General features: G+C 47.7%; 1 protein-coding gene across 1 annotated transcript; it reads left to right on the top strand.

Moving 5' to 3' along the window:
- Positions 1-8,402: 8,402 nt before the first annotated feature.
- On the top strand, positions 8,403-13,911 carry LOC143350588 (uncharacterized). The gene is made up of 3 exons (XM_076782663.1): positions 8,403-10,796; positions 11,181-11,356; positions 13,833-13,911. Exons 1-3 carry the CDS (start codon positions 8,403-8,405, stop codon positions 13,909-13,911), a joined length of 2,649 nt encoding a protein of 882 aa, XP_076638778.1.
- Positions 13,912-14,594: the final 683 nt, after the last annotated feature.

The raw sequence follows: 14,594 nt of genomic DNA, 5'->3' as shown, positions 1-14,594 counted from the left end.
CGTTATCCTCTAAAATATTTATCAAGACCAGGTTTAATTGATTGTTTCAGTGTGGACCCACATTACTACGTGATCCAAACCAGAGAAAACCCAGCATCCGTTCAACAAGTATGTGAAGAATGCGAAAGTATGAGTCTGATGAGTGAAAATCCCAGACCTGACCTAGACCTAACATGCGTTATCCTCTAAAATATTGAGCGAAACCAGGTTTAATGGACTGTTTCAGTCTGGTACCACACTACTACGGGATCCAAACCAGAAAAAACCCAGGATCTGTTCAACAAGTATGTGAAGTGTGCGAAAGTATGAGTCTGATGAGGTCAAATCCCAGACCAATCGCAGACTTAACTTGCGTTATCCTCTAAAATATTGATCGAAACCAGGTTTAATCGACTGTTTCAGCGTGGTACCACATTACTACGTGATCCAAACCAGAAAAAACCCAGGATCTGTTCAACAAATATGTGAAAAACGCGAAACTGTGAGCCCGATGAGGGCAAATCTTAGACCTAACCCAGACCTAAGATGCGTTGTCCTCTAAAATATTTATCCAGACCTGGTTTCATTGAATGTTTCAGTGTGGTACCACTTTACTACGTGATCCAAACCAGAAAATAACGCAGGATCTGTTCAACGAGTATGTGAAGTGTGCGAAAGTATGAGTCTGATGAGGGCAAATCCCAGACCTATCCCAGACCTAACATGCGTTATCCTCTAAAATATTTATCAAGACCAGGTTTAATTGATTGTTTCAGTGTGGACCCACATTACTACGTGATCCAAACCAGAAAAAACCCAGGATCCGTTCAGCAAGTATGTGAAGAATGCGAAAGTATGAGTCTGATGAGTGAAAATCCCAGGACTGACCTAGACCTAACATGCGTTATCCTCTAAAATATTGAGCGAAACCAGGTTTAATTGACTGTTTCAGCGTGGTACCACATTACTACGTGATACAATGCAGAAACAGCCCAGGATCTAGCCATGAAGTATGAGAAATATGCGAAAGTATGAGCCTGATGACGGCAAATCCTAGACGTAACCCAGACCTAACATGCGTTATCCTCTAAAATATTTATCAAGACCAGGTTTAATTGAATGTTCAGTGTGGTACCACATTACTACGTGATCCAATCCAGAAATAGCCCAGGATCTAGCCATGAAGTATGAGAAATATGCGATAGTAAGAGCCTGATGAGGGCAAATCCTAGACGTAACCCAGACCTAACATGCGTTATCCTCTAAAATATTTATCAAGACCAGGTTTAATTGAAAGTTCAGTGTGGTACCACATTACTACGTGATCCAAACCAGAAGAAACCCAGGATCCGTTCAACAAGTATGTGAAGAATGCGAATGTATGAGTCTGATCAGTGAAAATCTCAGGCCTTACCTAGACCTAACATGCGTTATCCTCTAAAATATTGAGCGAAACCAGGTTTAATTGACTGTTTCGGCGTGGTACCACATTACTACGTGATACAATGCAGAAACAGCCCAGGATCTAGCCATGAAGTATGAGAAATATGCGGAAGTATGAGTCTGATGAGGGCTAATCCCAGACCTATCCCAGACCTAACATGCGTTATCCTCAAAAATATTGATCGAAACCAGGTTTAATCGACTGTTTCAGTGTGGTACCACATTACTACGTGATCCAAACTAGAAAAAAACCCAGGATCTCGTCAACGAGTATGTGAAGTGTGCGAAAGTATGAGTCTGATGAGGGATAATCCCAGACCTATCCCAGACCTAACATGCGTTATCCTCTAAAATATTTATCCAGACCTGGTTTCATTGAATGTTTCAGTGTGGTACCGCTTTACTACGTGATCCAAACCAGAAAATAACGCAGGATCTGTTCAACGAGTATGTGAAGTGCGCGAAAGTATGAGTCTGATGAGGGCAAATCCCAGACCTATCCCAGACCTAACATGCGTTATCCTCTAAAATATTTATCAAGACCAGGTTTAATTGATTGTTTCAGTGTGGACCCACATTACTACGTGATCCAAACCAGAAAAAACCCAGGATCCGTTCAGCAAGTATGTGAAGAACGCGAAAGTATGAGTCTGATGAGTGAAAATCCCAGGACTGACCTACACCTAACATGCGGTATCCTCTAAAATATTGAGCGAAACCAGGATTAATTGACTGTTTCAGCGTGGTACCACATTACTACGTGATACAATGCAGAAACAGCCCAGGATCTAGCCATGAAGTATGAGAAATATGCGAAAGTATGAGCCTGATGACGGCAAATCCTAGACGTAACCCAGACCTAACATGCGTTATCCTCTAAAATATTTATCAAGACCAGGTTTAATTGAATGTTCAGTGTGGTACCACATTACTACGTGATCCAATCCAGAAATAGCCCAGGATCTAGCCGTGAAGTATGAGAAATATGCGATAGTAAGAGCCTGATGAGGGCAAATCCTAGACCTATCCCAGACCTAACATGCGTTATCCTCTAAAATATTTATCAAGACCAGGTTTAATTGATTGTTTCTGTGTGGACCCACATTACTACGTGATCCAAACCAGAAAAAACCCAGGATCCGTTCAACAAGTATGTAAAGAATGCGAAAGTATGAGTCTGATGAGTGAAAATCCCAGGACTGACCTAGACCTAACATGCGTTATCCTCTAAAATATTGAGCGAAACCAGGTTTAATTGACTGTTTCGGCGTGGTACCACATTACTACGTGATACAATGCAGAAACAGCCCAGGATCTAGCCATGAAGTATGAGAAATATGCGAAAGTATGAGCCTGATGAGGGCAAATCCTAGACGTAACCCAGACCTAACATGCGTTATCCTCTAAAATATTTATCAAGACCAGGTTTAATTGAAAGTTCAGTGTGGTACCACATTACTACGTGATCCAAACCAGAAAAAACCCAGGATCCGTTCAACAAGTATGTAAAGAATGCGAAAGTATGAGTCTGATGAGTGAAAATCTCAGGCCTTACCTAGACCTAACATGCGTTATCCCCTAAAATATTGAGCGAAACCAGGTTTAATTGACTGTTTCGGCGTAGTACCACATTACTACGTGATACAATGCAGAAACAGCCCAGGATCTAGCCATGAAGTATGAGAAATATGCGAATGTATGAGTCTGATGAGGGCTAATCCCAGACCTATCCCAGACCTAACATGCGTTATCCTCAAAAATATTGATCGAAACCAGGTTTAATCGACTGTTTCAGTGTGGTACCACATTACTACGTGATCCAAACTAGAAAAAAACCCAGGATCTCGTCAACGAGTATGTGAAGTGTGCGAAAGTATGAGTCTGATGGGGGATAATCCCAGACCTATCCCAGACCTAACATGCGTTATCCTCTAACATATTTATCAAGACCAGGTTTAATTGAATGTTTCAGTGTGGTACCACATTACTACGTGATCCAAACCAGAAAAAACCCAGGATCTGTTCGACAAGTATGTGAAGAAGGCGAAAGTATGAGTCTGATCAGTGAAAATCTAAGGCCTTACCTAGACCTAACTTGCGTTGTCCTCTAAAATATTGATGGAAATCAGGTTTCATTGACTGTTTCAGTGTGGTACTACATTACTACGTGATGCAATCCAGAAAAAGCCCATGATCTAGCCATCAAGTATGAGAAATATGCGAAAGAATGAGCCTAATGAGAGCAAATCCCAGACCTAACCTAGACCTAACATGCGTTATCCTCTAATATATTGAGCGAAACCAGGTTTAATGGACTGTTTCAGTGTGGTACCACACTACTTCGTGATCCAAACTAGAAAAAACCCAGGATCTGTTCAACAAGTATGTGAAAAACTCGAAACTGTGAGCCTGATGAGGGCAAATCCCAGACCTATCCCAGACCTAACTTGCGTTGTCCTCTAAGATATTGATGGAAACCAGGTTTAATTGACTGTTTCAGTGTTGTACCTCATTACTACGTGATGCAATCCAGAAAAAGCCCAGGATCTAGCCATCAAGTATGAGAAATATGCGAAAGAACGAGCCTGATGAGAGCAAATCCCAGACCTAACCTAGACCTAACATGAATTATTCTCTAAAATATTGATCGAAACCAGGTTTAATCGACTGTTTCAGTGTGGTACCACATTACTATGTGATCCAAACCAGAAAATAACCCAGGATCAGTTCAAGGAGTATGTGAAGTGTGCGAAAGTATGAGTCTGATGAGGTCAAATCCCAGACCTATCCCAAACCTAACTATGCGTTATCCTCTAAAATATTGATCAAAACCAGGTTTAATCGACTGTTTCAGTGTGGTACCACATTACTACGTGATCCAAACCAGAAAAAACCCAGGATCCGTTCAGCAAGTATGTGAGGAATGCGAAAGTATGAGGCTGATGAGTGAAAATCCCAGGGCTAACCTAGACCTAACATGCGTTATCCTCTAAACAATTGATCCAAACCAGGTTTAATGGACTGTTTCAGTGTGGTACCACACTACTACGTGATACAAACCAGAAAAAACCCAGGATCTGTTCAACAAGTATGTGAAAAACGCGAAAATATGAGCCTGATGAGGGCGAATCCCAGACCTATGCCAGACCTAACTTGCGTTATCCTCTAAAATATTGATCGAAACCAGGTTTAATTGACTGTTTCAGCGTGGTACCACATTACTACGTGATACAAACCAGAAACAGCCGAGGATCTAGCCATGAAGTATGAGAAATATGCGAAAGAACGAGCCTGATGAGAGCAAATCCCAGACCTAACCTAGACCTAACATGAATTATTCTCTAAAATATTGATCGAAACCAGGTTTAATTGACTGTTTCAGTGTGGTCCCACATTACTACGTGATCCAATCCAGAAAAAGCCCAGGATCTAGCCATCAAGTATGAGAAATATGCGAAAGAATGAGCCTGATGAGGGCAAATCCTAGACCTAACCCAGACCTAACATGCGTTATCCTCTAAGATATTGATCGAAACCAGGTTTAATCGACTGTTTCAGTGTGGTACCACATTACTACGTGACCCAAACCAGAAAAAACCCAGGATCAATTCAGCAAGTATGAGAAGAATGAGGGAAGGAGCCGACGGCGCGTTGCTGCCACTGCGACGCTGAGCAGGACACGGCGGATCATACCCTGGAGGTATGCCCCGCGTGGGAGGGGGAGCGCCGTGTCCTGGTCGGCGTTGTCGGGCGGGATGTCTCGCTGCCGGGCGTGGTGCGCGCCATGCTCGGCAGCGAGGAGAAGTGGAGGGCCGTGGCCTCCTTCTGCGAGAACGTAATGTTGCAGAAGGAGGCCGCGGGGAGGGAGCGCGAGCTTCAGCGGCGCGCTGAAGCTCGCGCTCGTGCGGTGGCCCGAGGTCGTCGCCCGGTCGCGAGGCGTCGCGGGCGGCCGCCTCGGCGTGGCGGATGACCTAGGCTGGGAGGGGGGTCCTGAGGGGACCCTCCTCCCGCCAGGCGGCGCCGGGTCGGACCGGTTGGGGGTAGGAGTGCCTCCCCCTACCGGTCCAACGCAAGGGGAGGCACCCTCGGCGGTCTGGTGCGGCCATGAACGCCCGGCCGCCGAGGGGTGGAAACGGGGTCGCGGGCGGTTGCGAGTTGGGGCTCGCAGCCGCCACTAAACGCGGCCCCGGGACGGATAGCGGCGGGATGGAGTGGCCCCGTCCCGCCGCTATGAGGCTGTGTGTCTACTGGGGGGACCGATTGTCCCCCCGGGGGATGGGCGCGAAAGCGCGGGCACGGGGAGGATACCGGAAGAATGCTTCGAGCGATTCCCGGTATCCTCCCAAAGCGTGCCGAAGGGTCACCGTGGGGTTTTTAGTGGGTAGGTCCCGCGCCTGTCGTTGTACGGGCGCGGGGAATCCCACACACCCCTCCCACCTCTCCCCAAGGAGGTGGGAGGGAGTCTTTCGAAGATTTTCCCCACGACAAAAAAAAAAAAAAAAAAAAAAAAAAAAAGTATGAGAAGAATGCGAAAGTATGAGTCTGATGAGTGAAAATCCCAGGGCTAACCTAGACCTAACATGCGTTATCCTCTAAAATATTGATCCAAACCAGGTTTAATGGACTGTTTCAGTGTGGTACCACACTACTACGTGATACAAACCAGAAAAAACCCAGGATCTGTTCAACAAGTATGTGAAAAACGCGAAAGTATGAGCCTGATGAGGGCGAATCCCAGACCTATGCCAGACCTAACTTGCGTTGTCCTCTAAGATATTGATGGAAACCAGGTTTAATTGACTGTTTCAGTGTTGTACTTCATTACTACGTGATACAAACCAGAAAAAACCCAGGATCTGTTCAACAAATATGTGTAAAACGCGAAAGTATGAGCCTGATGAGGGCGAATCCCAGACCTATGCCAGACCTAACTTGCGTTGTCCTCTAAGATATTGATGGAAACCAGGTTTAATTGACTATTTCAGTGTTGTACTTCATTACTACGTGATGCAATCCAGAAAAAGCCCAGGATCTAGCCATCAAGTATGAGAAATATGCGAAAGAATGAGCCTGATGAGAGCAAATCCCAGACCTAACCTAGACCTAACTTGCGTTATCCTCTAAAATATTGATCGAAACCAGGTTTAATTGACTGTTTCAGTGTGGTACCACATTACTACGTCATACAATCCAGAAACAGCCCAGGATCTAGCCATCAAGTATGAGTGTTTAAAGATTTGCATAATGCCGAGCGATGGTCCTCGGCCGCGATTACCGTTAATCCTGTTAACGTACAATTCGAAGGAGATTATCTCTAATAGGATTTGTACAGCAAACAGTGATAGAAAAACGCGTGTATTACTAGTTTTTCTGCCATCGGTAACGGCTCATTACCTTCGATTCGAGTGTGCTAACGGTGTTGATGACGTCAGTACCGTGCGAGAGTAGCGCGTAGAGAATTAGACAAAGATCGACTGCCGAAATTTGGACAGCGCCGCGGAACGGCTAATTGGAGCAACGCGGCGACGTTTTCGGCTGTCAATCGACACAGTCTCACAACGACTTCTGAAGAAGGCACATCGGCTCCCGATCGTGTCCGAACAGATTTCGAGCGAATCTCGAGAGTGAAATTCTCGAGATAAAGCTAGCAGACAATTAACCAATAAAGGGTGCAACGAGTCGATGTTCAGTCTGGTGCGGGTCCTCTGATTGACCTCGCACAGCTGAGAATTCATTAAAAACTCAAACTAGCACTCATTAATTTTAGTCTTTGCTTATCAAACGAGTCGACTCTCGATTCGAATAAAAGCATTCAGGAGTTTCGTTCGGGAAAGTCCCAAACAAGCTCAATTTCTATTTTCTGTCTAATTTGGAGGGCTCGAGAATACACCAATAAGGTGCTCGACCCCCCTCGTACAGTATTATTTTGTCGTTTCAAGCGTATAAACGTTTGAAACACAGAGAAGTGGGCGAATACCGTTCAAACTTCTCTGTGATTGCCGTTCGGCTTAGGAGACACCGAAGGGAGGCACCTACGTGGTGAACCTCCAGGTGGGCTCACTGGAGTCAGGTCAGCGTCCACTTCGGACGCTTGACTTTCGGTCTTCGATTCCTTCCCTCTACAGACCCCGCCGGTGTAACGCTTAGAGGAGCACCTGTGCGGAGAGGTCAAGGAGTCGCGGGTCAGGCCCCCACGTAGTTCAAATACTGTCACGAATCACATCGAGTGGTGCATTCGTGCAGTGAACCACGTGCTGTCGGGCTTCGCAGTACAATTCTCGACCAACAAGTCATCTGTTGGAACGTTAAAGAGAAGCCGCAGATCGACGGTCGTGCCGTTGTACTGCAGTGCGACTCGACGCACAGACTCCGTGGGCATACTCACGGGATCAGTGCATTTGGAGCCTTACAACCTCCACTTGCATCCCCGTCCACTAGACAATCGACTCAGTTCGGCGTCGAAAGGAAATTTAATTCTTTTCACGCCAGATATTAAATACAGTCCACTTGCGAGCTCGTATATTACGAGCGAGCGAAATTCTCCGCTCCTATACATTCGAATATCGAAGCCAGGAGCGTGAGGACACACACGCGGCGAATATACGTGTAACGTGTTTACGTGTCTAACACATTGCCGTGTTTTTCTGTTCACAGAACCTTGGCCTACCTCAACGTGCCGGTTCCGACCAGGAAATCGTTGAAAACAATTTAATAGGAATTTTCGTTGTTTCTGATTGTTTATTTTATTTTTATTTTTATAATAAACAGTTTTTGAAAAAGAAAATCTTAAGTTCCCAACTCACTTCCCACAATAAAAATCCGATCCCTCTATCCGGACTTCGTCGTTAAAAGCATCAGCTTTTTAACATAAGGTCCTTCGAGCCGGATACTGAGGTAATCGGTAAAGGGAAGTGTTGGACATAATACACGAGAGTTTCTCCCGTGTACGGTTGTTTCGAAGTGTTTAACCTTCAACAGCCATGTCCGTTACTAAAGATCCCAAGTGGTCTGACCTTGAGGCACACCTCGAGGATTTGACCAGAGGGATGGAACGGATAAACAGGGCATCCATCAACCTTAAAAAGATGGGTCGAGCTAAGTACACAGAAAAAATTCTGGAGGAAAGGCTCAATTATGTAAACACTCTGTGGCAACAGATGAACGATCAGTATAAGGTCGTGTGTAGGCTTCTCCCTCCTGGGGAACGACACTCTTACGAGCTGTTCCAACGGGATTTTATGGGGGAAACTGAAAACGAGTTTTTGGATTTTCAGGCTTATGTGTCTACGGAAATAACCCGTATCACGACTGGTCCAAGATCAGTAATGCCGGAAATCCAGCAATCAATACCGATCGAACTCCCGAAGATGAGGTTGGAGAAATTCGACGGGGATTCGTCGAAATGGGAACATTTCGAAGATCTATTTACCGCCGGAGTAATCAACAACCCCACTTTAACGGATGTACAGAGGTTACAATACCTGAACACCTGTATAACCGGGAGAGCCGCAGCCGCTATCGCATCGCTTGCGATAACGGATAAAAATTTCTCAGTGGCGTGGACGACCCTGAAAACAGAATTCGGGCTCCCACGCTTGGTGCTGATCAAGATTCTTGATCAGATACTGAGACTATCAAAAATCCGAAAAGGCGACCTGGCGAGTGTTCAGCAGGTCACCATTGGCTTTCGGCAAGCACTCGCTATACTTGCTAAAAAAGGAACTGTGGAAGAGCAGCTTAGCTGGCTGCTAACACACGTCGTAGCAAGTCAATTTGACGCTACGTTGCAAGGGGAATGGGAACGATCCCTCAAGATGTCAACGGAATATCCGTTGATTGAGGAGATCCTGAGATTCCTTGACCAGGAAGCACGCGCTATGACCGTCATTGACGAACATAACCGCAAAACTGCCTCAAAAAAGGAACATAAGCCACGAGTACGGAGTCATAACGCCGTCGTGGGCTCCCCCCCTGCGCAGCGGAAGTGCATAATTTGCGGACAAACGCATGCACTGACCGAATGCGGTGCATTTAAGAGTTTTTCCACAAGAGTGCGATACCAGCTCATAAGGGACAGACAAGGGTGTATAATCTGTCTGGCCCTAGATCATGACGCAAAGGGTTGCCGGAGCCAACACGTTTGTTCGAGATGCAGTGGCAGGCATCATGCCCTGTTGCATTTCGAGCAATACGAAAGAGAGGCTCCTAGCCAAAAGCCGAAAACGAAATTTTCGAACGGCAAGCGTGAGGAGCGGCGGGATAACGCCCCTCCACCGCGCCGTACGGCTAAGGCGAGAGCCGCCGATACCTCGACGACGCAAGCAACGACGTCACGGGCTACTACGTCACACTGTACTGCGAGTACAGACGTACCGAGGCCGGTGCTGTTAGCTACCGCGATCGTACGAGTGTACGGAGAAAACGGCGCGTCGCGTTTAACTCGCGCGCTGTTGGATCAAGGGTCCGAGACATCCTTCATCTCGGCGAGATTGAGGAATGACCTCAACCTCCCGAGGAGGAAAACCTCAGCCACGGTATCGGGCTTGGGGGGTGGTCGAACCCAACAAATCAAGTACAGTGTAGGGTTAAATCTGGGAGCGGCTAACGGGGTTACCCCGATGGTTTCGGCCAGAGCATACGTCGTGTCAAAAATCATGAACTATGCCTCGCCGTGTGTAAACGTGTTCAATAACGACGCGTTACGAAACCTTATGCTCGCAGACCCCGAACCCGCGTCCGGACAAAACATTGAAGTTTTGATCGGCGCGGATCTGTACGCCCAAGTTATTCGATCGGGATTCCGACGAATAGCGCCCGAAGGGCCAATTGCACAAGAAACTGCATTCGGCTGGATATTATCCGGACCAATAAATGCAGCAAGCAAGGCCCGGTGTCACGTGCGAACGTTGCATTGCAACGTACTTGAATCGCTGGATTACGCGATTCGACGGTTCTGGGAAATTGAAGAAATTCCCTCGACCTCAGTGCTTACAAAAGCTGAGGAAGAGTGTGAAACTCATTTCCAAAAGACTGTCGCACGGGATGCAACGGGACGGTTTATTGTCCGATTGCCGTTTAACCATCCGAAACCGGAAGAAGCGCTGGGAGATTCACTCCATATCGCTCTCTCCGCGTTGACTAGGATGAGAAGGAAATTGGACAAGGATCAGAACCTCGCACGAGAATATGAAGAATTTCTCGTGGAGTATGAGTCGTTGGAACACATGACTCGTATAGAGCCCTCTGAAAAATCCAGACTCTACATTCCGCATCGAGCGGTTATCCGAACGGAGAGTGCAACCACCAAACTGCGAGTCGTGTTTAACGCGACCAGCCGTACGGTGGGCGGACAATCCCTGAACGACATCCTACACGTAGGTCCGAAACTGCAGAACGACATCACGTCTGTTTTGACGAGATGGAGGCTGTACGAATACGTGCTGGTGGCCGATATCGAGAAAATGTTTCGGCAAATTCTCGTCGCCCCGCAGGATCGTCGTTTTCAGTGCATCTTATGGCGCACACCCGAAACCGAAGTGCGTAAAGCATTCGAGTTGAACACCGTTACGTACGGAACGGCGTGTGCACCGTATTTATCGATGCGTACTCTGCTCGAGTTGAAAAAACGGGACGGTGACAGATTTCCTCTCGCCGCTCCGATACTCGAGAAAGATATATACGTTGATGACGTATTTATGGGGGCACCCGACACGTCCTTGTTGGAAAAAATTCGTATTCAAGTTTGCGAACTCTTACAGGGCGGCGGGTTTAAATTGAGAAAGTGGGCTGGTAACTCGCAGAAATTACTACGAAACATCCCACAAAGCTCTCACTCCCACGCTGTCGACCTCACCTTGTTCGATGATTCCGAACTCAAGGTGCTTGGATTGCGATGGATACCATCGGGAGATTATTTCTATTTCAACCTGCAACGGTTCCAACCGGCTGCAGGCCCGATTACAAAGCGAACTTTGTTTTCTGAAATAGCCAAACTATACGATCCGCTCGGCTGGTTATCACCAGTCGTAATTCGCGCGAAGATTTTGATGCAGTCCCAATGGCTGGAAAAAATCCAGTGGGACGATCATGTCTCCGCGAATACGCTAAAAACGTGGAACACGTTTTGCGAGGATTGGAGCAGTTTGGAAAAAGTAAAATTTCCCAGATGGATCCGTTACGGAGCAGATGCAGTTTGGGTGGAATTACACGGATTCTGCGATGCTTCACTCGGAGCGTACTCGGCCGTCACGTATTTACGCGTGACGACCATGACCGAGGAAATTTTCACAACCTTGATCATGGCAAAAACGAGGGTGGCTCCGATTAAAACGCAGTCAATTCCGATTCTCGAATTGAACGGAGCCGTACTGCTTACCGAGCTCGCAGTGCACGTGGAACGGTCATTGTCCATAAAAATTGACCGTATAATCTGTTGGTCAGATTCCACCATTGCACTAGCTTGGTTGAAAAAACATGCTTCGACTTGGAAGGTTGTGATAGCCAACCGAGTCGCGAAAATCCAGACCATGCTTCCGAAAGCTGAATGGAGACATGTTCCCATCCGCTTCAATCCCGCGGATTTGAATTCGCGCGGTGTCGAAGCGGAGGAGCTCATTCAATCGAAGCTGTGGATTTCTGGTCCAGCATGGTTAAGACAACGAGAGGAAAATTGGCCGAAAACGCCTGATTCCATCGATACGACCGAGGGCAAGCGCATTCCGCACGCCCACGTTGCAACTCCAGACAAGGAATGGGAATTTGTATTCCGATTCTCAACCTGGAGTAAGCTACTTCGCGTGACTGCATATTGTCTCCGATTACGTAGACCGATGCAAGGTGAGCGAAGGTCGTTCGATGCCAACGTTGTCGAAGCATCAGAATTGAAGCTGGCCAAGGAAAGAATCGTCCGCTACATCCAGCGAACGCATTTTGCGGGCGAGTACCAGTGTTTAAAAAAGCACAGGGAAATTCCCGCAAAATCTCCGTTAAAAAGTCTGAACCCTTTCCTCGACACGAATGACGTTTTGAGGGTCGGTGGACGACTGGAGAATGCGACGCTGGCATGGGAAGCGAAGCACCCCATAATTCTGCCAAAACACCATGTGTCTACCATGATAATTCGGCAGTGCCACGTAAATACGTTGCACGGGGGCTTGCAGCTGACGATATCCATGGTAAAGCAACAATTTTGGATCCTCGGTTGCCGAACCACGGCTCGCAAGGTCATCCATCAATGTATGAAATGCGTAAGATGGAGGGCACAAACCTCCACGCAAATCATGCAGGATTTGACCCCAGAACGCAGCCGTGCAGCAAGGGCTTTTTTAAACTGCGGAGTCGATTATGCAGGACCGTATAAAGTCCGCGACTCCGCGGGCCGAGGAAAAACAGCTCATAAAGCGTATATCGCAGTTTTCGTCTGCTTCGCTACAAGGGCCATACATATTGAACTCGTCCATGATTACACGACGAGTGCATTTTTGGCTGCATTGGATCGGTTCATGGCCCGACGAGGAATCCCGTCTTGCATACGCAGTGACAATGGGACAAACTTCGTCGGTGCAGATCGTGAATTGAGAAAACATTTCAATAAGGTGTGTAAAACGCCGGAAATGCAAAACCAATGCGGCGAAAAGGGCATTCGGTGGCAGTTTAACCCACCCAGTGCCCCCCATTTCGGTGGGATGCAGGAAGCCGGAGTCAAATCTGTGAAGCATCATTTAAAGCGCATCATAGGAGAATTCACTCCCACGAGCGAGGAATTACAGACGTTACTCTGTAAAATCGAAGCCAGTTTAAACTCGCGACCGATTGCCGCTCTGAGTGATAGCCCTGATGATTATGCGCCGCTCACACCGGCACACTTCCTAATTGGAGGGCCCATGATGGCACCCCCAATGGAATCCGTGGAAAATGTTAATATTTCGCATCTGACAAGATGGAGAACTATGCAAAAATTCCACGAGCAGCTCTGGAGGCACTGGACAAGAGATTATCTCATGCACCTCCAGAACCGCTACAAATGGCAGACGGAAAATACACGCCTAAAAAAGAATGATCTTGTTTTAGTGCAGAATCCTCTCCTCCCCCCGAATCAGTGGGAAATGGGAAGAATAGAGGAAGTATTTCCGGGAAAGGATGGGCATGTACGTGTAGTTAAAGTACGCACAGCCAAATCCACATATACGCGACCAATTACGCGATTGTGTACGCTGCCTGTGGCTGAGTCTTTGTTTGAGTCACCTTCGGCGACGGTTTCCGAAGCCGAGCAGGTGATCTAAACAAAACCGTTCGAGTTCGAAAAGGCAAGGATTTTGGAAGGTGAGAACGGTTGATTCTCACCGGCCACTTGTCTCCTGTGCGAAAACGAAAAGTAGGGGGAAAAATCCGCCAATCTCGTTATCGCTTAGGTACGGGGACACTGAGCCTACGCTAGCGCCCCTAAATCGAAATTCGTACGACACCTCGCCGGAAAAGATCAGTTACTGATTAACAATGGAGAACGAAAGTGCGAGTACGCCGGAAACGGGAGTGTCGTCCCCCGGGTTCGACATAGCATTTGAGCGAATTCTTCAACTCGGCGAGCTGGCCACGGCCAACCTGAAACCAGAGGGAGATGATCAGCCGGCACCGACGACCAGCGGGGGCGTACAACCCCCGCTGCTGTTCCCGGTGGGCCGCCAGATGATCACCGTCCCGGCGCACATCCCGACCACCACACGCCGATACAAATGCCCGGTACCGGGCGGACGATATGTGCTACGGTGGGCGAAGGACGGCAGTCTAAAATCCTGCCTTTATCGGGAGGACCAGTCGACGGAGGTCAACACCACCGCCGCCGCCGTCCCAGCCGCAGCCTCCACCTCAGCCGCTGCACCAGTCGCGGCTACAACCACGACCGCAGCCAAGGGCGAGACGGCACGGAAAAGAAGGAACCGGCATCGCAAGCCCTCCGCGGCCGAAGGGTCAGCAAATCCGAGGATACAGCGGCCGGAAACCCGCAGAGAGAGGCGACGCCGGAGGCCCGGCAATCCAAATAGGGCACCAAACAACGACCTGCCTATGAAGGCGATTCAGGCCGTTCTTACTTCCCTGCAGATGATGCAGGGAAGGAATACTGCCGGACCCTCCAAAAATTGTAAGTACATTACATATTTGAATTGTGTACGCGC

This window comes from Colletes latitarsis, unplaced genomic scaffold (genome assembly GCF_051014445.1).
Source record: "Colletes latitarsis isolate SP2378_abdomen unplaced genomic scaffold, iyColLati1 scaffold0007, whole genome shotgun sequence".
NCBI classification, from domain to species: Eukaryota; Metazoa; Arthropoda; class Insecta; order Hymenoptera; family Colletidae; genus Colletes; species Colletes latitarsis.
Note: the sequence above shows the minus strand (reverse complement) of the source record. Positions and strands in the feature narration are given on the sequence as shown.

What these genes read in the sequence shown, in the direction of transcription:
- LOC143350588 (XM_076782663.1), top strand. Translation starts at nt 8,403, where the DNA reads ATGTCCGTTACTAAAGATCCCAAGTGGTCTGACCTTGAGGCACACCTC. An exon ending in CCCTGAACGACATCCTACAC is followed by an intron (nt 10,797 to 11,180) that starts GTAGGTCCGAAA and finishes GAACTCTTACAG; the next exon opens with GGCGGCGGGTTTAAATTGAG. An exon ending in TTCTATTTCAACCTGCAACG is followed by an intron (nt 11,357 to 13,832) that starts GTTCCAACCGGC and finishes GTTATCGCTTAG; the next exon opens with GTACGGGGACACTGAGCCTA.